Source organism: Oryza sativa, chromosome 2, assembly GCF_034140825.1.
Source record: "Oryza sativa Japonica Group chromosome 2, ASM3414082v1".
Lineage (NCBI taxonomy): Eukaryota > Viridiplantae > Streptophyta > Magnoliopsida > Poales > Poaceae > Oryza > Oryza sativa.
This window is the reverse complement of record NC_089036.1, coordinates 14840696-14866136: the sequence shown is the minus strand read 5'-3', so window position 1 is coordinate 14866136 and position 25441 is coordinate 14840696. Positions and strand designations below refer to the sequence as shown.

The window sequence follows — 25441 nt, the reverse complement described above, 5'->3', positions numbered from 1 at the left end:
CAAAGATTTGGAAATATTCAGTTAGCACCTGCAGCTATGCTACATCCCATTGTTAAACCGTGGCCATTTAGAGGATGGGGTTTAGATTTTGTTGGTGAGATACATCCTTCATCTTCTAAAGGTCATCGCTTCGTCCTAGTAGCTACTGATTATTTCTCTAAATGGACGGAAGCGGTTCCTTTGAAAATTATGACTCATAAAGAAGTGATTAATTTTGTATTAGAGCATATTATTCATAGATTCGGCATACCCCAAGCTTTAACTACTGACCAAGGAGCTTCTTTCATGTCACATCAATTTAGTGAGTTTGTCGAATCTTTTAGAATTAAATTGCTGAATTTGTCGCCTTATTATGCTCAAGCTAATGGACAGGCCGAATCTAGCAACAAAATTTTGATTAAGCTTATAAAAAAGAAGGTAGAGGAGCATCCAAGAAGGTGGCATGAGGTGTTGTCAGAGGCTTTATGGGCTCATCGGATATCTAAGCATGGTGCGACTCAAGTAACACCGTATGAGCTAGTCTATGGGCAGGAGGCCGTGTTAACTGTGGAGGTTAATTTACAAGCTCTTAGAATAGCCAGACAAAATGGTTTGTCGGCTGTAGATTATAGGAATTTAATGATGGACAGGATAGATGACGTCCCAGAGGAAAGATTGAAGGCCTTGAGACATATTGAGAAAGAAAAATTAAGAGTAGCTAGGGCTTATAATAAGAAGGTGAGAGAAAAATCGTTTCAGATAGGTGAGTTGGTATGGAAAACGATTTTGCCCATTGGAACTAGGAGTAGCAAATTTGGCAAGTGGTCACCGAGCTGGGAAGGTCCTTATAAAGTTGTAGAGATTGTTCCTGGAAATTCATATTTTGTGTAGTCTTTGCAGGGGGATAAGTTGCCTAAAGCTTTGAATGGAAGATATTTGAAAAAGTATTATCCCAGTGTATGGCAGGGAGCTTGATATGGTTATGGCCGGTGTATTGTTTGAAACATCGTCCTCAGAAAAATATTAGTTATAGTGTTTTTGGTGAAATTTATAATATATTACCAAAAACAGGGGGGCATGTGTTAATAATGTAATTTGGCCGATTAGGTAGTTCAAATGGCCAGATTATTTTTAATGAGTAGTTAGATGATTTGAATATATTCTTTAGGACTTTGGTTTTGTTTTCTAAGTGCAGGTATGATGCTATATTATCTGGAGAGCAGCAGCAGCAGATTGATGGCTTGGAAGATTCATGCATGATGGTCTGCTTCACAAGGCTGTGCGTGTGCTGTCTATCTGCATGGAGGTGCATATACGTTATGCGGGTCTTTTTGCCGTATGATTCCATATACGTATGCTGCAGTTGAGTGGGCCTATTGGATCATGCACAGAACAACATGGGTTTGGGCTATATCAAGACCAATGGATCATGCAGAGATGAGGCTGGTTGTTTTGACGCCGAAGCTTATACGGAAGGGAATACAAGGTGGCACGCATGTCAGCTGAGATAAGGCATTGTTTGATTTGGTTTGTTTTGTATTCGGCTTAGAGAATTGATCGCTACTTGGTACTTTCTATATACGTGGGCTAAATACATCTACTAAAGACCGGAGCACGCCTGTACATATATCAGGTGCATGGCCGATTGGAAGAAAAAGAATCGAACAAAATCAATCTACTTATTTAGATTTTCATCTATTTCTGTTTTCTCTTTCCCGTGCTTTTTCTCTCTACTGCCAAGCTCTAGGGTTTGGTGGATCTTTGCCATTTTGCGCAGGAAAACGGTCGGTTTTCCTCCACGAAAGCGAGGAATCTTTGTTGCTTTGCTCGGAAAGCATCCGGTGATCGTCACGTAAGCACGGTCAGTATCGTGTTGTTGCGCGGATCAATTTCGCGTGCCAACAGGATCTAACCATGGCATCCAAGTGACTTTGAAAGTACTTAGCCCACTTCCGGACTGTGATCAGAACTCCATGTAATAGCTTCTGGTCCTATGCATAGCGTGTCTTGGAGCCAGCCAAAACATCACTGATGAAATAAATGGGCCTCTGAACCTTTTGGATGTGTCCTTCTCATTTAATATCCAACACTGCACTGACAACATGCGAAGTTGCTGACACATAAAGTGGCAAGGGCTCTTGTGGATATGGTGAAGCTAGCATGTGCGGTGTCATAAGAAAATTCTTGAAGTCTTCAAAGGTTTTGGCTTTAGGTGTCCATTGAAAAAGGGCATGCCTCATTCTCCAAGCCTAGAGACAAACCGACTAAGAGCTGACAGGCATCTGGTGTGTTTTTGGATGTCCTTCTAGGTACTTGGCGGCTTCATATTCTGCATACCATTCATTTCCTCTGGGATGGCTTCGATGCCACAGTGTGACACCATGAAATCAAACAGCTTCCCTGATGCTACTTCAAAGGAGCAATTCTCCGGGTTTAATTTCATTCTGAAGACCCGGATGTTTTGAAAGGTTTCCTCCAAGTCAGCGATTAAGTTATCCTTCTCCTTCATCTTGATGACAACATCATCGACATAGGCCTCCACATTGCGCCCAAGCTATGATTGCAAGCATTTCTGAATCATGTGCTGGTACGTGGCTATTGACTGTCGGTATCAAGCCATTTCGTCTGTTAATATATCCAAAATAAAGGAGAACTAGCTATGCTTGCATGCATATTTTGTTTAAGAATAATCTATCTCCACTTGTAATTGGAATTTTATTTCGTTGCAGAGAACTTTACATAATTGGAGGAGAATCGATGGAGAATAACCGAACAATCGATTGAACTCCGTCGAGAGGTAGACTTATGGGTGGATGGGATTACAAATCAAGTAAAATAATATCAAATGGGCCCAACCACCACACTACTAGACCAAAGAGTCATCACACGACACGGCTACAAAATTCTGGGCTGATTGGGCCAGGCCAGGGTTCGGCGCACCGTTGATCTCCCCCTTTCACATGGATGTCTAGGATTGCTCCCCAACGACGGTTGTAGGGTATTTCGGATAATTCCAACCGTCACAACCGTCATTGGCAGCCTACAGATGGAGGATAGCTCACTCCACTCCAACACATACTCAAGAAGAAGATCAAGAAGCTCTCTCAATTTTAGTTTATTGTTCTAGTGCTAGTGGAGTAGGAATGGAGTAGTTCTCTTAGTTCTCGAGTCTTCATGTGATTTCGGGTATGGCTCTAGTAGCTCTTCCTTCTTTTTTAAGACTTATAATGTTAATAAAATATTCTCCTTTATATACTTTCGGTCTTTTACTTAATTCATATTATTCGAGTACCGACTTTAGTTCTTACTTGTCTTGATATAATTGTGTAACTAGCTTACCAGAGATATGCTATGGTGTGGGTTTAATGTTCATTTCAATGATTTCTCTATGTCTGCTGCAGCGATATGAAGTAGTATTTAGTAATGTAAGCGTGGTGCTTAGATTATTAGATACCATTAATTGGGGTTATATGCTGCGGGTCAGTAGAGGTGAGCCGCTGATGGTGACAGCTCAGTACGAGTATTCCTCAATGTTAGTATATAATCCTAAGAGACTTTTCTAGCATGGGAACTCCTCCGTATTCATTACCGGTCGGATCGCCATGACGGGTTGTCGTAAGGAACTTGGCAATCAGGGGTGATCTCTCGAAACACCAGGTTGACATTGTAAGGAGGTATTGGTTGCATGATTGTATACTAGCAAGTGTAAACTAAAGATGTTTATATACTAGAAGTGCAGGAATGATTATTTCCTTATTCTTTCTCCACTCAGCCTAGATTATATCTAAATAAGTGAAAGGAGAGTCATTTCTCACAAAATTACTGTGCCACTTCATTCGAATAAGCATAGTCGTCCGATTTCCAATACAAAAGATGTGAGCCGTTAGATTCTCTAATCATCAAAATATCTTCACAATTCTTCAATAATCTTCTTTTCACAAAGAAGTCCTTCCACAATCCACATCCCAAACTTATATAAAAAGAAGCGAAAAAATGCATGCTCTTGCGTTTGCTGCTTTTCATGCTGCATCCGGTCAGCGCCGCCTCTTCTTCTCTTTCTTGGCACAAGCGGCTATCGCTGGCTTCCGTACCTCTGCCTGCTCCACCTTTTCTCCCAAGTCACCGCCTTCCCCACCACAGGCGCCTCCCATCTCTTTTCCCCACTGCTGCCGCTGCCGCCGCATCCTCCTCTTCCTCACTGTCGCTGCCTTCTGTTCTCCTCCTCAACACCGTCTCCTCCCCGTCCCGGCAAGGATCAGGCAGCAGGGCTGCGGCGGTGGCCGTACCTCCTGCGAAGACAAGATTTGAACTTCTCTGGTACTGCTCCTTTCTGTCCTCTCACACCCTAGCACCAAATCGGGAGTATGCACCATAGTCCGTAGATACTGATTCATTGTGAAAGTTTATTTTACTGTGTTATTAATTTGTATCCATGCTGTTTGTAATTGGTAATACCTGCACTAAATCAAATGGTGGATGTGATTTAGAACGCCTAAATCATATGCCCATACCAAATTCTAACCACACCAATCTTTCGTTGGAGTTGTCAATCAGGACACTAGGTCAACACGGTCTTGCTAAATGTTCAGTCATGTAATTGAATTTTTAGCATATATAATTTTGATTGTAATTGTTCAGTCATGTTAGTACAACCATATTGTTAATAAGCATTTAGTTCATAAACTTTTAAGAATGCTAAAATATCAGGTCCTTATGTTTTTTTCTCGCTTCCAATTTGTCATAATAATAGAAGTTCAAATTTTATTTTATCAAGCTTCCAATCTGTCGTAAATAGTAGAGGTTCAATTTTCTTCTGTCCATGCTTTTAAGTTACTATTGCAATGTTGGTTTAAAGAATTTTTAACACGTCTTTGTGCTTTGAATCAATGGTACGGAGCTTTTCTAACCACAAGTGTCGCTTTGCATGTTCTCTACAATTATTTGACAGGAGTAAACTAGAGAAGATTTTTGAGGATGCATGCAGGGTTCACTGGAATGATTTTGTATTCTCAGCTGAACATTCTTGAGTTATTGAGTTTAGCATCCGTAAAATCTGTAATTTTTTCATCAATGAACAATGCAATACCATGAGCCCTCTAATGTCCCTTTTGTTTCCATCAAAATTTTCCTTTCAATGTACTATCTTTTCATCAAAATTTACGCTCATGCACGTCTCTTTCAGCACAACCCTTATTTAAATGTATGTGCTGCCGTGTCCTGTGATTTTGGAAAAAAAACAAAAATAAAAATAGAATATATTATCATATATTACGGCATAGATATAAAGGGCTTTATAGCTACACTTTATGTAAAATGAAGTATGTCGTGCACACACTTATTTACATTGTTAATTATTATTATAAATTTAAACTTATTGCTATAAACAATATGTAAATATATTTAAGAGAGGTTAAGGTTATAGTCGTACGAATGCACGACTTAATAAGATAGTTTTAGTGAGAGTATCTTGGTTCTTTCTTGTGTGTGTCAACTTTATCCTACCTATGAATTGATTAACCCCTACCTACACTTTGGTTTATGCAAGTAATATATAAATTATTAGCATGGTACTCTCTTGTCATATCTTGGATTAAATAAATACGATACATTGGATTACTTCTGGGTGAAATGCTACAATGCTATATCCATGCGCTTGCGGATTATATCTGTAACCATAAATATACCGAGAATACTTCAGCGCCATTGCTGGGAATTATATTTCTAGTAATGTCATTAAGAAATATTAACAGTGGCTCTAACATTCTTCAGACTGAAAGGCATTGTGATGTAACAATACTCTCCGAACGGGGTGATAAACGAGGTCTCCAAGCGGTCAGACTCTTTCATGCTGATTTGATGATATCCCAAATAGCAGTCGTGAAAGCTGAGAAGGTCGCTGATGGCCGTCGAATCGACGACTTGATCAATGTGAGGTAATCCAAAGGGATCTTGGAGGCAATACTTGTTGAGATCCGTGTAGTTCATGCATATACACCATTGTCCCATCTTCTTCAGAACTAGAACAGGGTTAGCTAGCCAGTTGGGATGGTAAACATCCTTGATGAATCTAGCTGCCAGAAGCTTACTCTGTTCTTTCTTCATAGCGTCTCTTTGATCTTGTGCGAATAGGTGGAGTCGTTGTTTGATATGCTTTGCGTCAGTCTTCACATTTAATGAGTGCTCAATCACCTCTCTAGGAATACCAAGTATATCAGAAGGTTTCCAAGCAAATATATCTTTACTATCTTAAAGAAAGATGATGAGTGTGTTTTCCTATTTACAATTTAGCTCGGCACCAATTATGGTAGTCTTGGAGGGATTGGCTTGATCAAGTGGGATCTTCTTTGTCTTGGCATCACTTTCTCTTGACTTCAGTATCTTCTTGGCAGGCAATTCACCTTCATGTGATGTTGATGCAACGAGTCAGACCTCTTGCTGGTCGAGTGCCCTCCCATGAGATTGGGTCATCTCGCAGCTCTCCTTGTCGGAGGTGACGGCTTGTTTGACGTCGCTACGCAATGAGATAACTCGTTGTTGACTTGGCATCTTCAACATCAAGTAGGTGTAGTAGGGGACGACAACGAACTTAGCTAGAGCTGGCCTTCCCAGTATGGCATAATAAGCTGCCTCAAAATCAGCAACTTCAAAGCAGATATTCTGTCTGGAAATTATTCCGAGTCCGAAGGTGACTGGAAGGCTGATCTGGCCGAGTAGCATTGAGGATATCATAGGGACAACCCTATGAAACGGAGCAGAACTCGACTTCATCTTGGATCTTGGAATCTGCATCTTATCCAGTGTCTTGGTGAACAGGATATTGAGCGCGCTGCCACCGTCGATGAGGACACGCTTCAACTTAACATTATGAACCACTAGATCTTGTACCAGGATGTACCACTCCGGGTGAGCCACTCGGCCAAGATGATCCGAGCGGTCGAACATCATTGCTACCTCGGACCACCATAAATATTGGGGTACTTCTGGCTAGATGGTGTTGATCTCCCTATCGGTCGACTTCTGCTTCCTTTTGGATTCGTAGGCGGGTGGGCCTCCGAAGATGTGGTTTCACTCGGTCCTGGGATCTTGGAAGGCCCTTCTCCGTTGTTTTTATTTTGCCCAGAAGTTCCTTCGCCATTGGTGATCTTGAGTTGCGCTTTTTGTGCTTGTCGCAGTCATTGGCCACCTGTGCTTTGAGTTCGGGTGATTTAGGCATTGCCCATTCATAACCTTATCGCAGTGGTTGGGACGACGTTGTGATTGCTAATTAGATGTTGTGGCCACCAAGTCTTCAGGTTTGTGCTTGCGATCCTTCTGGTTGTTGAGTTATTATTCTTCTAGGGGCGCCAATAGCTACCCGACTACTTTTCCTCCTATGATGCATTGACAGTGTCCACTGCCTTGGCGTAGGAGTTGGTAGTCTCAAATAGCTTCATGACTATTCACGAAGGCTTGCGATTGAACTTGCCAATAAGTAACTTGTCTCGAATGCCTTTTTGGAAAGTAGCGGTGATAACATCGTCAGTGACCTTCGGGATCTTGTTGCGGGCCTCCGAGAAATGTCAGATGTAGTCCAAAAGAGACATATTGGAACAACATGGTATAGGTCAAAGTGAGTACTGCGTCTCTCGTAGGTGCCTTGGAAGTTGACGATGAACTAGCTTCAAAGCTCTCTTCAGGAATCAATGGATCGCCTTGGAAGCCCCATTAGCCAGCTCCTTGTTGAATCAGCGAGTGCCATAGGTAGGTAATTCGCCAGTGCCTTGTTGTCTCCTCCTACTGCACAAATGGCCAGGGTTTAGACGGTCTTGCCATCGTACTTTTCAATCCCTCTTGATTTGAAACCAGTCGGCCAATCCACTCGATACAGATCTCAAGTAAAAGCTAGGATTCCTTTGTCATCGTAGTTGATCCTTACGGTGAGAGCAATTTTCCCGATCGTGATGACGTTGGTTCAGCGTAATCCTCAAGTATTTGGGTATTCAACGTCTGTGTCCTTCGTCATGGTCTCGGTCGTCGTGATGGCTCGACATTGTCATGATTGATCTGGATGCCGACCTCTGTTTTCTTGGTGATGCTAGATGGAAGCGGTGTGACCTCTGCTATATTCAGGTTTTATGTGGCCCCTGGATCTATGATTCGAGGGCTAATGACAGCCAACCAGAGTCCTGGGGGAGTCAGCATTGGATTCTTTCGGTCGGCGAGAAGCTCCGGCATCATTTTCTTGTTGGGCTGCAGTGGCGACGATCATAGTCTTGACCTTATTCAACATCAAAGTCATGTTTTCTGGAGCTTTGTCGATGTGGGTGTCAATCAACGTGACGGCCACCACAGCGTTCTATTGAGGTGTAGCGAAAACATTACTGTCTTCTATGCGGGTTTGGATGATGTTGTGTGCAATGTGACCGCTTCTAATCAGATCCTGCTGCCTTCACTAGCGTTCCTCCTCAGCTTTGGCACGTGCTTCCTCTTGATCCCTCGTGATGCCGGCTTGCTCGTCTTTGTCTGTGGTGCCACCGACAATGAAGACTTCGAAGAAAAACTAAAGCTCAAATTCGGAAGTCGTTGTAGCTACTGAGACTATCAATGTCGAAGTCGTTGTAGCCATCTAAAAAACTAAAGCTGTTGACAACTTTCGTGGTGCTATGTCGCGCCCGAAAATCACCCTAAAATTTTATCGTCTAAATTATTTATGTAAAATAGGTGATTCCCCACGCTTTGCTGCGGGAATTACAATTCTTAATTTTTTTTTGTCAATCAAGTTTGGAGTAAAAAGAAAAAAATAATGAAACATCAGGATTTATCAGTCAAATGGAACCCGTGCTTTAGAGTGAAACATATTGATAAGTATAGATAGATTTGTTAAAATATTGTGCAAATGATATGAGAGGTGATGATTAGATATGCTTGTATTTTGATTTGTAAAATTAAATAAATTGTAGATGATGTTGTATGCTTACATGAGATTAAATATGTAATTATTACTAGTGGGTGATGATGTGTTATGGTTGCATGTTGAGTTTTAGACTTAGTGGGCTTTAACTTCAACAATTAAAAATTACCATGTTTCAACTCAAATTGATGTGTGGGTATTTTTGTTGAATTCCTCATGCTTCAAAATATTTAAACAACTTTTACTTGAATTTTACATAATAAATAATTTTAATGCAACAATAACCTTTCTCAGATTTTATTAAAAAAAGAAAAACTAAAATAAATCTCGTCGCCCTTCTTGCGAAAATACATTACGTTGGGCGACCGGCGCGGGGGGAGCCGGATCGGGCGCTCCCCCCGCGCGCCCCTCCCCCACGTGCGTACTGTTGGGCCCACCCACTTCTCCCTCCCTTTTTCCACAAAAGATATTTCACCTAATGTACTTCCAATGTTTCACTCTTTATAGATCTAATGTTGCAGTGAATTAAAATATTCTTTTGCAAAAAAAAAACCCACATATTTTGGAAAATCTCTATTAAGGGAATTTGGTTTATTTTTTGTTCCACCAAAAATGTTTCACCTAGTGTACTCACAATGTTTCACTATGTATAGATCTAATGTTGTAGTGAATGAAACATTCCATTGCAACAAGAAACCCACATATTTTGAAAGCCCCTATTAAGGGAATTTGGTTTATGTTTTGTTCCACTGAAAAATGTTTCACCTAGTGTACTCACAATGTTTCACTATGTATAGATTGAGGTGTAGCGAAAACATTAGTGTCTTCTATGCGGGTTTGGATGATGTTGTGTGCAATGTGACCGCTTCTAATCAGATCGTGCTGCCTTCACTAGCGTTCCTCCTCAGCTTTGGCACGTGCTTCCTCTTGCTCCCTAGTGATGCCGGTTTGCTCGTCTTTCTCTGTGGTGCCACCGACAATGAAGACTTTGAAGAAAAACTAAAGCTCAAATTCGGAAGTCGTTGTAGCTACTGAGACTATCAATGTCGAAGTCGTTGTAGCCATCTAAAAAACTAAAGTTGTTGACAACTTCCGTGGTGCTATGTCGCACCCGAAAATCACCCTAAAATTGCAGTGAACTGAAACATTCTTTCGCTATTTGCTGAAACATTGTTTTTATATAAGGTGAAACAACACCCGATTTAAACGTGTGAAACATTTTCGATCTACTTAGTGAAACAATTCCGATATACCTAGTGGAACATCGTGCAACATTTAAAAATAATTCAATAATAATCTAAATTTTTTTTGTCAGAATATATCTATGTGAGGTCTTGTTTTGAAGATTTAATTGCAACAAATTTAATGGTGCAATCATATCATGATTTAGATAAGTAATTTAAGAGAAAAATTAGTTTAAAGAAATTTTTCACGTAAGTCGATGGCGTCAGCGTCCGATTTTACCCCCTCCCGATCGGGCACCCGACCGGGAGTCGTCTCCCCCTTCTTGGGCCATTTTCGGCTCAAATTCCTCCCCTCTCCCCCTCGGCTTAAATTCCTCCCCTCCCTCTCTTTCCCATCCTTTCTCGGCCCGGCCCAGCCGCCCCCTCCCCGGCCCAGCCGAGCCACTGCTCCTGCTGCAGGCGACGCTGCCACGCCGCACATGCGATGCACGCGCGCACCGTCATGGGTCCCGCTCGTCAGGAGCATCTCCTACCTCCAAGCCAGGCTATTCCTCTCTCTCCCATGAAACTCAACACTCCCGCCTCCTTTGATCTCCCTCCCCTATCGTTCCGCCTCCAAATTAATTGCAAATCTATTTCTTGTGTAGCGGGCATCAATTCCCCTAACAAATCCCATTCAATCTCGTATTAAATCGCACTCAATCGAATTCTTTAACTGATGGACTAAATTGGGAGACTCACTGCCACTGGAGCCATTTGCCATCCTCACGGTCGACCTCCTCCCCTCCTGCCTACATATTTAGAACCCCAGAGACCACCTCCTCCCATTGCACGTGCCGCTCCAGCGCCACGCTCGCTCCATCGCCGTTTCTCTTCAAGTACTGCCGCCAGCGTGCACTCCAGCCGCCGCTCGACGTCGGTCGGGATGACGCCAAGTCCCGGCGAAGCCACCGCTAGCTTCGTCGTCTCCTCCTATCCCTCGGCCACGCCTTCATTGAGCTTGGCAAGCCTCGGAGCTCCATCCCCGACGTCAACCCGAGCCGGCATCATCCTCTTCCTCATCGCCGTCGTTGTTTCCTCACCGTTCCAGCCGTTTGGGTGAGCCTCGCCGCCGCCCTCGCATCTCTCGTGTCGCGCACCGCTGCACCATGACCGATAGCCGGGGTTGCCGGCTGCCATGTCCTGACACACCTCTCTCTCCCTCTCTACTGTTTCCCCCTCTCTGCTGTTACAGGCAGCAAGCACACACAGTAGTTTTTCTTTACAAAATTAATTCATAAATTAGTAAAATGCCAAGCAAACAACACCTAGAATTTAAATGACCATATATTGACTGTTTGAATTCAGAACCGATCTATTCATATTGCTATTGTTTTCCTTAAACAGTGATGAACCCATTTTTAGGGTTATTACTGCATCTTATATGGTTTTTATTTATGTTTTGGGCCTTTTTCGTTGCATATATTGTATAGATGCTGCATATCTGGAAGAGCCGCTCTACCTTGAAGTGGATCTAGAAGATTTTGGTAGTGAGCAAGGCAAATCATGTCATTTTGATCATATTGTTGTCCCAATTTATAAAATTATGTTTATCTAAATTATTGCATTTTGCTTTATTAAATTCCGACGCTTATCTTTGTTTTGTTTAGCCCTACAGATTCTCCTTGTTATAGCCTTATTATTTGTATTATTATGATCCTTGATAACTCTAGGAAAAATAAAACTAGTCATAACATTATATATGTGGTGCTTACTAGTAAATTTAGGAATATGCTTAGCGCTGCTTAAATAGAAACAATTAGATGTTTTCCAATAATTACAAATTGGGAATAACTTGTAAAGAATGGTAAATATGGTTCAGTGGTTGTTTATCCATGACATGATGTTCCCCTTCAAAATTCCCCAAACATATTTTGGGTTGGGCTCAGGGTGCTTGGTTTCGCTAGTCGCACCCTGGCCGTCATTAGGACAGGTCTTCGAACCTCCGTTGCAAAGCATATGCTGTACAGCCACCTGTCTGATGGGTAGGGCTTAACGCATCATCTAGTACGGTCATGTACAAGGAAGACACGGATAGGGATGGATGAAGCCCTTGGTGGGGTCGATGACTCTGGCAGTACGCCAGGGGGCATAGACTGTCTGCTCGACCCAGGGCACCTGGTGGGGGAAGTCTATATCAGTCTTCTTTGTTTAGGGCGGTACTAAGAGGTGGGTTATGTCATGTCTTATGTCCGTATGCCGTGGTGGCATGTGGCACATGGCAACATGTGAGAAAGATGTGTTGCAATATACCCAAGTTAGAATTTAGTTCTATTAATTGCGTAATTGGAGTTGTCAGTTGTTGGCACGAGTTAAGGCAAGATCGCATTGGTGTGCGGCTTGAAAATAATTTGACTAGAGATAGGTTTGTGTTTTATTTAAATGCCTTTAAATATTTAAATGCTTTGAAATGCTAGTTTTATGCAAAAAAAATCCTTAAAAATGAATTCTTTGTACTCCCTTGCATTATATCTGCATTTTCATGACATGGCTTGCTGAGTACGGTGGTTGTACATAGCCTTGCTCTTTTCCCCCCTTCTAGCAGAGGAGTACTTCGGATATGATGGCTTTGATGTCTAGCTCGTGCCTGCCGTCAAGCGCCTGTGGTGACTCTCGTAGCTTCTGGCTTTTTACTGTTTATCTTTCATTGTTGGGCTTTTGGTCGCCCATGTAATAAAGTACTCTATTTAAGCTTTCGCTTATATACTCTATTATTTACCAACTTTGTAATGTGTACCTTGCCTCCTTGGACAAGGATTTATGCACTCACAAACGGAATATATTGTTCTATTTTCCGGGCATGACATGCTATATTATCCAAGTGATTCGATCATGATTCCCGCCTCCCTAGTTCTGATCTCGGGTGGACTTGGGACTTGGCCGGGTCGTGACCTTGGAGAGGAGGTTGATCATCCCGAAAGTCATGGCGAGGAGCGGAGGGAGTTGCATGGCACTCTTGGGATGCTGCATTGTTGGATAGGCTGTGAAGATTTGTTGATGATGACGATTCCCTCAGTGGTTTGAAGCCAACTCAGAGGTGAGAATCCTTGAGTAGATCTCGGCAGTGTTCGGGGCACTGAACGAGGCCAAAGAGATGGGGTCCCTCCCTGATTGGTTCAAATCCGAGTCGAGTAGAGAGATCTTGACAAAGTCATCGGTGATGAAGTCGATGTCACCGAATTGATATGCCTAGCCCGGATGGAAAGCGGAGTCGCCGGCTCTCAGAATTAATCCGATTGCACTTGTTTGCGAAAAACTCTACGCAACCCCTACCTTGCTTGCCAACTATTGATTCTAGAAATCAACAATGAGAAAGGGGGACGAGATCTAAAGTGGATGAGTAAAATAACAAACGTTTATACAGGTTCAAGCCTTCTTGATGAAAACTAATACCGTACTCTTGTTTCGAGGATTGAATCCACCGGGTGTTGTATTGATCTGATGATCGAGTTGTGGTTATGCCCTTAAGAGCATCTCCAACAACCTCTCCATCCTACTCTCCAAGCTAAATTTTAGCAACTTTGGACAAAAAAAATGCACTCCAATAGAATGGCTATCCCCCTAGCCAAAAAATAGCAATGGCCAAAGATAGGGTCAAGCTAGCTAAATTTGGCCAGCCGTTGGCCATCCACAGCAACTAGCTATCTGTGGGCCCCACCATCTTTTTCCCTTCTATCTCTCCACCATCCGCACATCCCTGCCCGTGCCCTCCCTTCCTCCGCCTATTGCTGCCACGCCCCTCCTTCCTCCTCCCATGCCTACCGCCGCCACGGGAAGGAGGCTCGCCGTCGCAGCCGGCAAGGAGTGCCTCGGCTTCATCGCCGGCGACAAGATGGGAGACCAGCAGTGAAGAGGGCCACCGCTGTGCGCCTCCTCTCAATCCCGCTACTTCATGGGCACCGAGGTGAGGACCCTCTCCCGCTACTCCGGTGACTGGAGATTCACTGTATCCACCTCCGACCTCCCCTCCAGCCTCTCCCCCGCCGCCATCTCCTCCCTCGTCCGACGACGCTGTGGAGGCCGTCCTAATGCTCCTGTTTGGTGCTGCAAGGAGGGCGCGACAGCAAGAGAGGCTCGACGACGCACGCCGGTTGAGGAGGAGGAGGCCGGTGATCTCCATCATCATCGCCATCGCAATCTGTTGTCCACCATCACCATCTGTTGATCTTCATGAGAGTATGAAGCATGGGGAAAAGGAAGGAATATGGGGAAGAAGAAAGGATTGTAGAGGCTGACATGTGGGTCCCACTGTCATAGATTCAGAGTAGAGAGGGTGAATGGAGAGGCTGTTGGAGCAAACATCAAGTTAGACTTGATAAATTAGATGGAGAGTTGGCCAAATAGACAAATGGAGAGTGAGATTTGTGTCGACGGGGGATACCCGTAGACTGGATAAAGAGGGTATTGGGGTACGCTAGTACGAGGATCTACGTAATATGACATCAAGCAGGCAGAAAACAAAGATTATACTAGTTCAGGCCCCTTGATAGGTAATAGCCCTAATCCAGTTGATATGGGATTATATGATGGAAACCACAGATTACAAAGGGAATAGTGGAACTCGACAATACCGACAAGATCGTAGTCGAGTTGATTCGACTAGATCTCCCGGCGACTTGGCTCCGATAAGCTCCGGCTTCGTAGGCTGTGGTGGATGTGTTGGCAGTAAGATTCGATCCCTTAGGCCCTCCCGGGGGGTCCCTTTTATATCGCAAGTCAACTGGTCTCCAAGTATGACTCGGAGACATCGGGCCCGGCACGATACAATAACGACCCAGTTCTGTCCGAGTAGGATTCCTTCCATCTGTGAACTTCCATAATGAATTTCCTTAACTTATGCCGAAAACGTCCGTATACGCGCAAGTATACCATATCGATATGTGACGTATATCGAAGGGTAGAGGGTATACCTTACCCGTAACCCTAACAGTAGCCCCCGACTTCTGCTTAAATGAACTCGTGAAACTGATCGCGACTTCTGATGTCGAGGTTGTCGTTGTTCTCGGTGTAAGGACCGAGAGACAAGGAGTGATCGACAACGCCGGGTGAAGCTCAACGGTCATGAGTGAATTTAAATTGAAGTCCAAAAAACTGCCGCGCGTAACGGACCCAGAAATTTCCGGCGGCCATCTCTCTCCTTTCCTTAGAATTCGCACCGTCGGAGGTGCGTCTATTTAAGAGAGTTTTGGGGATCCAAGTTGAAGCCCGCTTGTTGTGAAAAAACTCACCAGCTTTCAAACGTCCCTCGTCTTCTCTGCTCCCACAAAAAACCCTAGCTAGCTCATCTCGGTCCTTTCTCCGGCGATCCCCGGCGGAAATGGATCTTGACAAGTCTACCTCCACCAGCGCGTCGCTGAAGAAGTTGCAGGAAGATGGCGCCCTTCCCGGTCGCGGGACCGCGGAGAGAGAAGTGGGAGGTACTGAACCCCAGCCTGTCCTGGGTCGCATGGTTGCGATCGAGGACTTTATTCTCTGTGGTTTTCTTCCTCCGCCTTCTGAATTTCTTCTCTTGGTCTTGAATTTCTACGGTGTTTTCTTGCTCCACTTGAACCCCAATTCCATCGCCTTCTTGAGTATCTTTTCGCATCTTTGTGAGGCCTACATTGGGGTAGAGCCGTTTCTTGACCTCTTCCGCTTTTACTATGAGTTACGCTGGATGGAACCCAAAAAGGTGTCCGGGTGTGTTGGTTTCCGACTTTGGGATGGCCTGAAGTCGCGATACATCCCCTTCCAGTGCCCCTCATCTCGCAGCAAATGGCGGGGGAGGTGGTTCTATCTTCAGATAGAGGATTCGGATCCGGTCTTCGTTGTTCCTGAGGAGCAACCAAACAAGATTCCATCTTGGGCCACCAAACCCGCCTTGACCCCATCCCTCCAATCTTTCATCGATATCGTTGACGACCTCCGAGAACAGGGGTTGTCGGGGTATGAAGTCGCTGCCGACTTCATTGGTAGGCGGATCCAGCCGCTTCAGGCTCGAGACCATCCGGCCTTTGATTATTCTGGGCCAGAGGACGCGACCCGGGTTTCTCCTCGGGGTATTTTCCTTTTTAGTTAAATTGACTCCCTTATGCGTGTGTTCCTCCCGGCTTATCGGATTCTGGTCTCGATCTACAGGCTAGGAGCGCCGCGTCAGCCAACTTATGATCAGTGGCCCGACAACGGCGAGCAACGTCCCCGTCCCCCTTTGCGAGAAAGGGGCAGCCGAGCACGACGTTGCCATCAATGTAAGTGTACTCAGCGGTCCTTTTGCATTTTTCTTCCGGGATCGCATTATGACTTCATGAAGCGTAGGCTCTCCCTCTGACTGATATCATCGAGCCACTTGTGGACCATCTGGTGGCGGCGTCGCTGAAGGAGAAAGTCGCCAAGGAGGCGTCTGACGCTGCTGCTGCCGCTGCCATAACGAGCGGCGGCAACGTTCCGAAAAAGGGGAGGACATTCTCCTCTGTGGTCAGACATCGTCGGAAGACGTCCACCCCCTCGGTAAGTTCTCCTGCCCTTTGATCGCGTAGTCGGAAAGCTTCTACCTCACATCATATCGGTTGTACTCCAGGCCTCGGATGCATCTCCCACACCTCCACGACGGCAGTGGCTAGTGACGCTTGGCGAGAAGTAAGTGGTTGACTTTGAGGTCTTGTCACTTTGTCAAACTGTTGCAGCCTGTTTCAGTTGCAGCTTTACGCAGGGCGGCGCGGCCAAAGGCGGCGCAAGATGGGTCTAGAGGGACCTCCAACGCGTCTCCTGTCGTGGTCGCGCCTAGGAGCCGCGAGGCGACACCTAACGGCCTAGCTAGCGATCTTGCGGCTGGTCGGGGTCTGCCGGCTGCCGTTCTCACCTGGGAGGAGCTCCAGGTCGAGATGGGGTGCCTCCTCGAGGCTGGTGCTCGTGGCATTGGCCACGAGATCACGGAGGTGAAGGCGGCGGCGGCGTCGTCGGCGAATGAGCGTGCTGATCGGCTTGCGCGCGATTTAGCGGAGGTTCGCGAGGACCTCCATAAGATGCGGGAGCTGGTGGCTGGCAATGAGCGACAACGGCAAGGGCTCAAGCACCGTATGTCTGAGCTTGAGAACCATTTGTCAGAGATCCGTGGCTCACTGCAGGTCACCTACACCGGCATGCACCAGCTCGCCGGGTAGTGTGGTGTCAAGGCCACCATCCCGACGAATCCCAACGAGTTCTCGTTGTCGTCTTCGCTTGCGGAACTGGCAACGGCGATGGAGGTGATCCCCTCCAAGCACGCGGCCATGGTCGGAGAGGAGACGTCCAACGGGATCTATACCGGGGCGTGCCATGTCCTTGCGTGTGTGAGGCTGGCGCATCCTGAACTCGATCTGCGGAAGATCTTGGATCAGGGGGCGGCTAGCGATGCGCGCAAGGATGTGATGGAGGAGGTCGGCGACCTGGGGGAGTCCGTCCTCCCGCTTTTTGAAGAGTAGGATCTTAGCTCTCTTGTACTCTTTAGCCATGCTTTGTAAAACTCTTATTGGTTCAAACCACCTTTGTGTGTGCAGTATTTTGATCTTGAGTACTTTGTTGTCATTTGTAGAGATGTTGATGTCGAGGATGTCCAGCAGCGCGGGCAGCCTGAGTTGCCAGTGGTCGTTCCGTTACTTGCGTCCGAGCCACATGTGCCGGAGGGCGATGTAGCTCAAAATTCGCCTGTGGAGATGAGCATGGCAACGGCTCCCTTAGGTTGGTTATCTTTGTTTTCATCCACTTTACTCTTCCGTCCGGATCGACTTGATTCGCTGTATTCTTGGAAGAGAAGAGCAGTCTAACTTAGTCGTTTCCATACTAAGTAGACCTCGAGAGTGCGCTTGCTGACCAGGATCGTCGCATCCAGTATTGGAGGACGAAGTTTGAGGTCGCGGAACTCGAGAGGACTATGTTGGAAGTGAGGAAGGACTAGGCCGTGGAGACACTCCGTGGTCGCGAGGTGTGGTTCAACTCGTATCTGAAGAGTTGCTGTACCTCCATGTCAAGAGTCTTTAGAGAGCTTCGAGTACCCCGTGGGGATCCCGAGGAATCGGCGGCTGGATACATCTCGTGGCTGAATGGGGCCTGCGCCCAGCTCGAGGGCATCGGCCAGCATATCGACGAGGCCCTGAAGCAGGAGTGTCGTCGATCGAGCTGATATGCCGGGGGGCATGTATTGGCTTGTATACGAGATCATCGTCCGCAGCTGCACCTCGAGTTCCTCCACGAAGGGTTTTCTCGCTCTCGGAGAACTCCTACGGAGATAGATGGCCTAGCGAAGTCGATGGCGCCGCTGGCGGAAAAGGTCTTCCAGTCTATGGACTGGCGTTGGCCTTCCTGGTAGTCTCCGTGTCCTATGACAAATGTCTTAGGGGAAAAGTGTAATATAATTTTGGATTTTTATGGAACTGTAAGAAGTACTTGTAAAATAGAAAAGAAATCTATCTAACTAAGCTTTCTTACTCTGGATGTAGCGTGTATGAGTGTCTTCTCACTTCGTGACTTTGATTAGTTGTTTGAGTTATACACTCTCCCTAGCCCCCAGCCTTTGACCTGCCTCGGTTGAACAAGCACTGATCCTAGCCCCCAGCCATGAAGTTACAAAATTTATTTCCGATTACACGACTTGGTTAATACGCACGGCGAGAACTCTTACACGACCAGATCTTACATGGTCTGTCGTCTCTACAGGATCCGATAAGGCCTTATCGGCTCTGGGCGTCCCCAGCCGAAGTTCCCTTAGGTTCCTCGGAGGCCTTGTCAAGACGGCGTAAAGGGACATGAGGATAGGTTTCAACGCTAGGTGTCATCTGGGTAAGGGATCATCGGGAAGGAACACTTTGATTGTAGTCTGTACCTGAAAATAGGCTTTATTGAAGTTGTAAGATGTCTTACAAGTATGGATACTATTGACTTATACATAGAATTTACGTAATTGATCAATGTTCTAGGAATTTGCCAACTCGCGACTATCGCCGTCTGCAATTTTGAATGCGCCCGGCCGCAGAACTTGTGTGATCGTGTACGGTCCTTCCCATTTGGGTGAGAGCTTGTTTCCCCCTGCTTGGCTTTGAACCCGTCGGAGGACGTAGTCGCCGATCGAAAGCGTGCGTGCTCGGATGCGCTTCTCATGGTAACGGCGAAGGGCCTGTTGGTAGCTGGCTGCTCGAACGGCAACTCGTTCGCGATGTTCCTCGAGTAGATTCACATCATCGTATCGCTGCTCCTCTTGATCCTCATCGGAATACTTCTGTACTCGTGTACTTTGATGTTGTAGCTCGGTGGGGAGCATCGCCTCTGAGCCGTACACGAGGAAGAAGGGTGTCTCCTTGTTGGATGTTGTCGGTGTGGTACGCACGGCCCATAGTACTGATGGAAGATCCTCGACCCACTTCTTGTCGTGTGACATGAGCCTGTCGTAGACGCGGGTCTTGGATTCCTTGTAGTACTATGCCGTTTGCTCTCTCGACTTGTTCATTGCTCTGAGGGTGAGAAACCGAGGCATAGCATATCTTGACTCCCAGCCTGATGCAGTAATCCTGGAAATCGGCACTGATGAACTAGGAGCCGTTGTCTGTTATGATACGGTGGGGCAATCCGAATCTGCAGAATATTCCTTTGATGAATTTGATGGTGTTGTCGGCCTTGATTTCCCCCGTGGGTGTCGCTTCAATCCACTTGGTGAATTTGTCGATCACCACGAATAGGAACCTGTAGCTACCCTGTCCTCGTGGGAATGGCCCGAGTATATCTAGCCCCCAGCACGAGAACGGTCAAGTGAGAGGGATAGTCTAGAGTGCTTGCGCTGGCAGCTTTGTGTGTTTACTGTGGAATTGACAGGCTTCACACCGCTGAACCATGTCACAGGCGTCTTTGAGGGCGGTTGGCCAGAAAAACCCTTGTCGGAAAGCTTTTCTGACTAATGTCCGACCGGCGGCATGTGACCCACAGATCCCTTCATGTATGTCGAGGAGGAGGTGTCTGCCATCGTCGGACGAGACGCATTTTAGGAGTACCCTGTTTGGTGCCTTCTTGTATAGATCGTTGCCGATCATACAGTAGACTTTTGCTTTACGGGATATTTTCTCGGCTTCTGCGTCGTCCTCGGGCAACTCTTCGCTATCTATGAATTTAATGAGTGGGGTGCGCCAGTCGTCCGTGGTCTCGAGATCGGCAATGGCGTGCTCTGCCTCTGTAGCCCCCGAGCTGATGTTGGGGGCGACCGGGCTATCTTCGCCGCTTGCCTCTTTCACTGATGGCCTGGTCAGGACGTCCAGAAAGGTGCCAGGTTCGAATGGCTCTCGTCTGGATGCATGCTGTGCTAGATCATCTGGTTCGATGTTGTCTTTGCGGTATACATGTCGGACCTCGATCCTATCGAACCTTTTCTTCAACTTCCTAACTTCTGCGAGATACCTGGATAACTCGGGGCTAGAGCACTTGTAATCTTTATGCACCTGGTTCGCGACTAGTTCAGAATCCCCTTTCACGATCAGTCGAGTGCAGCTGCAGCTCTTATCCTGGCGAGTAGTCCTTCGTACTCGGCTATGTTATTGGTCGCCCTAAAGTTGAGGTGAATTGCATGCTTGAATTGATCTCCCAAAGGTGATGTCAAGATGAATCCTGCCCCTGCTCCTTGGCTGTTGAGTGCGCCGTCGAACGCCATTGTCCACGTTTCGTTGTCGATTTGGTTGTCTGACCTGTTATCAGGCATAGTCCAATCGGCTACGAAGTCGGCAAGTACCTGGGACTTGATGGCTGTTCGTGGCACAAAGCGGACATCAAACTGGCTTAGCTCGACTACCCATTTCGCAATGCGGCCGACAACGTCTTTGTTTCTCACTACTTCACCGAGAGGGAAGGAGGATACAACTGTGACCCTGTGGGCTTGAAAGTAGTGGCATAGCTTTCTTGATGTCATGATTACCGCGCAAAGCAGTTTTTGGATCTATGGATATCTTGTCTTTGCGTCGTGGAGAGCTTCGCTGACATAGTAGACTGGTCGTTGCACCTTCTCTCTCTCGACAACAATGACAGTGCTAACGAAATATGGCGTGGCGGCAATATAGAGAAATAATTCTTCATTAGGTTGGGGGGCAACAAGTACAGGTGGATTTGATAGGTAGCACTTGAGTGCAATGAATGCCTCTTCGGCTTCCTGTGTCCATCAAAATTTGTCTTGCTTTTTCAGCAGAGCGAAGAAAGGTTGTCCTCACCCTCCCATCCTAGCGACGAACCTACGTAGTGCCACCATGCATCCGGTTAACTTCTGTACTTCCTTGAGTCTTGTAGGCGACTTCATGTTCTTGATTGCCTTGATCTTCTCGGGATTTGCTTCTATTCCTCTACCAGAGACGAGGAAGCCGAGTAGCTTGCCCGATGGTACTCCGAACGTGCACTTCTCTGGATTGAGCATGAGGCGATATCGTCGGAGGTTGTTATACGTTTCCCGCAGATCGTCAATCAATGAGTCACTTGTCTTGGTCTTGACAACAATGTTGTCGACGTAGGCCTCGACATTGTTTCTGAGTTGGTCGCTAAGTGCGCCCTGGACCATGTGCTGGAAAGTGTTTCCTGCGGTTATTAGTCCGAATGGCATCTTAACGTAGCAGAATACCCCGAACGGCGTGATGATTGTTGTCTTCTCCTCGTCCTCTTTCGCCATGCTGATTTGGTGGTAGCCAGAGCAAGCGTCGAGAAAGCTCAACAACTCACAACCGGCTATTGAGTCCACCAATTGATCTATTCGAGGAAGAGGGAAGTGATCCTTGGGACACGCCTTGATGAGATCGGTGAAATCGACACACATTCTCCATTTCCCGTTGGCCTTCCGCACCATGACTGGGTTGGCTAGCCACTCTGGATGGAGTACCTCTCTGATGAAACCGGCTTTGAGAAGCTTGTCGAGTTCTTCTCGTATGGCTTGTTTTCGATCTGGTGCAAATCTCCGCAGTTTTTGCTTTACTGGCTTGGCATCGGGTCGCACCATGAGTTTGTGCTCAATCACCTCCCTGGGTACCCCCAGCATGTCGGACGGCTGCCAAGAGAACACGTCAGCATTGTCGCGGAGGAAGGTGATGAGCGCGAGTTCCTATTTCTCGCCTAGTGATGCTCCGATCTTGACGATCTTGTCGGGGTTGGTACTGGAGAGTGGAACGATCTTGATTGTGCCGTCCGGTTTCGGCGTCTTGTTTGTTTTGCTCACTTTCTTGGGTGGTTCAGCTGTGGCAGGTGGGCTAGGCGTGTGCTTGACCATGTCGAGGCTCTACTTGTCGCATTGCACTGCCAGCTTAGCATTCCCTTGAATAGTGATTGTTCCCTTCGGTCCCGACATCTTGAGTACTTGATACGCATAGTGAGATGCGGCCATGAACTTTGCGAGTGCAGTTCTCCCAATGATGGCACTGTATGCTGTATCGAATTCAGCGACATCAAAGGTGATCTGTTCCGTTCGGAAGTTGTTTGCTTGGCTGAAAGTCACAGGCAACGTAATTTTGCCCAATGGTTTGGACGATGACTGAGGAGTGATTTCATGGAAGGGTTGATTGGTAGGTGTCAACTCGCTTCGTGGGATCCTAATCGCGTCCAAGGTGCTGGCGAAGAGAAGGTTGATTGAGCTGCCGCCGTCGATCAGAACTCGTGCGACCTTGATATTACGAATAGTGGGTTCGACCACGATCGGATATTGCCCTGGGATGACAGCAGTCCTGGGGTGGTCCTCTTCTGAGAATTCTATCTTCTGCTCGGACCACTTCATCTTGGGCGCAGCCCCCTGCCACATCTAACAGACTTCACGTTCCACCTTCTTGTATTCTCGCTTTGAGGAGTACGCCGTGGAACCTCCGAAGATGTGCGAGACATGGAGATCGGAGTCTGGATATGCTGAGTCTGATTCCTGAGTAACCGCCTCAGCGTCCTTCTCAACCACAAGTACTCGCTTGCCTTTTACCAATGCCATGTGTTTTGCGAGCGACTTTTTGAAGACGAGGCAATCTTCTAGAGAGTGTCTGTCTGACATGTGTATAGGGCACCATATTTTCTTCGCGTCGCTGCCTTGTGGGTCTGGGCGCTTGGGAGGGTCCGCGTATTCTGTTGCGAGAACTTCCGATTGAGCTTTCCTTTTCCTACTCTTGTGATTCTTCTTCTTGCTTGACTTAGGTGCGTCCTTGGCTGGTTTCTTCTCTCCTCTGGTCTTCGGTTTGTCGTTCTTGTGTCTCAGTGCGTCGTCCGCATGAGCGCATCGATCGACAATTTCTAATAATCTCCTAGTAGTCGTGACGTGCCTCGTTGCCAACTCCTGAGTAGTATAGCGATCTCTGATACCGGACTTGAAAGCGCGAATTACAGAAGCATCGGTGATACCGGGGATTGTGTTTCTGCACTCGTTAAAGCGCCGAACATAATCCCTCAAGGATTCACTCGGGTTCTGTGTCAATGCATGTAGGTCGTCTTCGATCGCGTGGCGCTTGTAAGTTCCTTCGAAGTTGGCTACGAACTGCTGCCACAGGTCTGCCCACGAAGAGATCGAGTAGGGGAGGAGATGCATCAGCCATGAACGTGCAGAGCCTTTCAATGCGGTTGGCAAGTAATTCGCCAACACGTTGCCGTCCGCTCCAGCAGCGTAGAGTACCGTAGAGTAAACCTGAAGGAATTCTTCAGGATCGGTACTCCCATCATATTTCTCTATTGTTCCTAGTCGGAATCTTTCAGGCCATCGGACATCTCGAAGTGAACGACCGAAAGCTCTACACCCAGCGCTGGGCACGGTGGGTTGTCGGCGATCGTATGTCCTTCGTGGATGTCTATCTGATGATGAGGATGAGGAGGATGACGATGATGACGATGGGTCGCTTGGTTCCGGCGCACGATTACGAGGACGTCGGTCGGGTTCTCGAGAATCCTGTTGTCGTCGCCTGTTGTTGTCTCAGTGCCGATCTCCATCATCGTCGTCATTATGGCGACGTCCTCGACCAGTATCGCCCAGCCCCCGCCGTTCGTGATCGTCGTGATCGCGGCGGTTGTGGCGGTTATCATGGCCTCGGTCTTTGCTCAAACGGCCTCCTCGATCTTCGTTATCATGACGCTATGAAGAGACGCAATGTCGAGAATGGTTCTCGTTGTCTCGTGTGCGTCGCGCCTCTCGGCAGCCATTCAGGTGATCGCGGAGATCGCCGGTGCCGCGAGGTGGAGGGGTGGCTCGATGAGGCGATTCCCGCCGTTCAGGGTTTTCACCATTAGCATCGCCAGTTGGTGGCTGTTCCGGGTGCGCCGCAGCAGCGGCCTCTTCGAACGCGTTGCTGAGGTTGGTCACTAACTCTCGTAACCATTCTGTCCATCGTGCGAGATCGTCGTTCAGAACGGGGTTGTAGGAAGTTTCCCTCAGTATTGTATTGACGGCTCTGATGTGCTAGGCCGGTGTAGTCACTTGATTCTCCGCTTCCGCATTGGTGCGTGCTGACGTGCCGACATCGTCGATAGCCAATACCTCACGCGGCGTACTCGTTGTTGATGAACCATAGCCTTCGAGCAGGTGCAAGACTGATGGTTCGTGGGGATCGATGTCGATTACCCAACAAATCGATCTGAAATCGGCGTCGCTCCTTGTTCCTTGTCCTCATCCCTAAGGGGGATGCATGACTGCTGGACCTTAGTATGTGGTGTCTTCATGGCGCTGAAAAGACCTTGCAGCTCGAGAGGTTGTGATTCTTTGTCTTGTAAATAGGACAAAAGACATCACGAGTTGGAGAGGTACGCTGAATTCCACGCTCTTTGCAGGCACGAATTTCAGCATGGACGTTCAGAAAAACCCAACAGGCTTGCAAGGTGTGTTTTCTGGTTTTGTGGATAGGACACCAGGACCTTGTCACCTCGGAAGTAATCCTCGTCGGCTCGTGATTCCTGTCGGAAAGACAAGGCTTGGCCGCACTAGAATCCTTCTCGGGCTCGGATGTCGTCGAAGTTTCGATTTCCACTTCGGCGGGAGGATCCTTCGACATGGAGTCGTCCCGGGTTGTACCCACTGCGTTCTCATTTCCGGCCATTGGCGGACCAGCTGAGATTGGCACTGTGGTGTAAACCGGAAAGACGATTTACCCGACTTGAGTCCACACCAGTGTTGTTGAAGTAGGAACTCCTTGGTTGAGGTTGGTGTTGACGCTGTTGTCGACGAAGCTGGATGTCATAGTAGTAGAACCTTGAGCACCAAGTCCCCCTACCTGGCGCGCCAATATCAACGGGGGATACCCGTAGACTGGATATAGAGGGCATTAGGGTACGCTGGAACGAGTCTCTACGTAATACGACATCAAGCAGGCAGAAAACAAAGATTATACTGGTTCAGGCCCCTTGATAGGTAATAGCCTTAATCCAG

The 25441-nt window shown here is 47.1% G+C and overlaps 3 protein-coding genes and 1 long non-coding RNA gene across 5 annotated transcripts; 2 read left to right on the top strand and 2 right to left on the bottom strand.

Moving 5' to 3' along the window:
• Positions 1-6402: 6402 nt before the first annotated feature.
• Positions 6403-6924, bottom strand: LOC107279990 (uncharacterized). Its single transcript, XM_015768927.1, has one exon. It carries the CDS (start codon positions 6922-6924, stop codon positions 6403-6405), a length of 522 nt encoding a protein of 173 aa, XP_015624413.1.
• Positions 6925-13766: 6842 nt separating this feature from the next.
• On the top strand, positions 13767-17623 carry LOC4329255 (uncharacterized). 2 transcript variants are annotated; one of them, XM_015769545.3, is made up of 5 exons: positions 13767-13996; positions 16210-16319; positions 16387-16578; positions 16649-16707; positions 16781-17623. In XM_015769545.3, the coding sequence occupies exons 2-5, from the start codon at positions 16236-16238 to the stop codon at positions 17229-17231; spliced, it is 786 nt and encodes a 261-aa protein (XP_015625031.1). In that variant the 5' UTR covers positions 13767-13996; positions 16210-16235; the 3' UTR covers positions 17232-17623. The 2 variants fall into 2 exon arrangements, 1 of the variants encoding a protein (XP_015625031.1); XR_010739536.1 differs by lacking the exons at positions 16210-16319; positions 16387-16578; positions 16649-16707; positions 16781-17623 and adding an exon at positions 14144-14433.
• A 17-nt stretch (positions 17624-17640) lies between these two features.
• Positions 17641-18536, top strand: LOC136351263 (uncharacterized). Its single transcript, XR_010739537.1, has 2 exons — positions 17641-17787; positions 17898-18536. It is a non-coding gene; the product is annotated as an uncharacterized lncRNA (long non-coding RNA).
• A 4316-nt stretch (positions 18537-22852) lies between these two features.
• On the bottom strand, positions 22853-24105 carry LOC136355228 (uncharacterized). Its single transcript, XM_066307620.1, has 2 exons — positions 23944-24105; positions 22853-23713 (listed from the first exon to the last, which is right to left on the bottom strand). Exons 1-2 carry the CDS (start codon positions 24103-24105, stop codon positions 22853-22855), a joined length of 1023 nt encoding a protein of 340 aa, XP_066163717.1.
• Positions 24106-25441: the final 1336 nt, after the last annotated feature.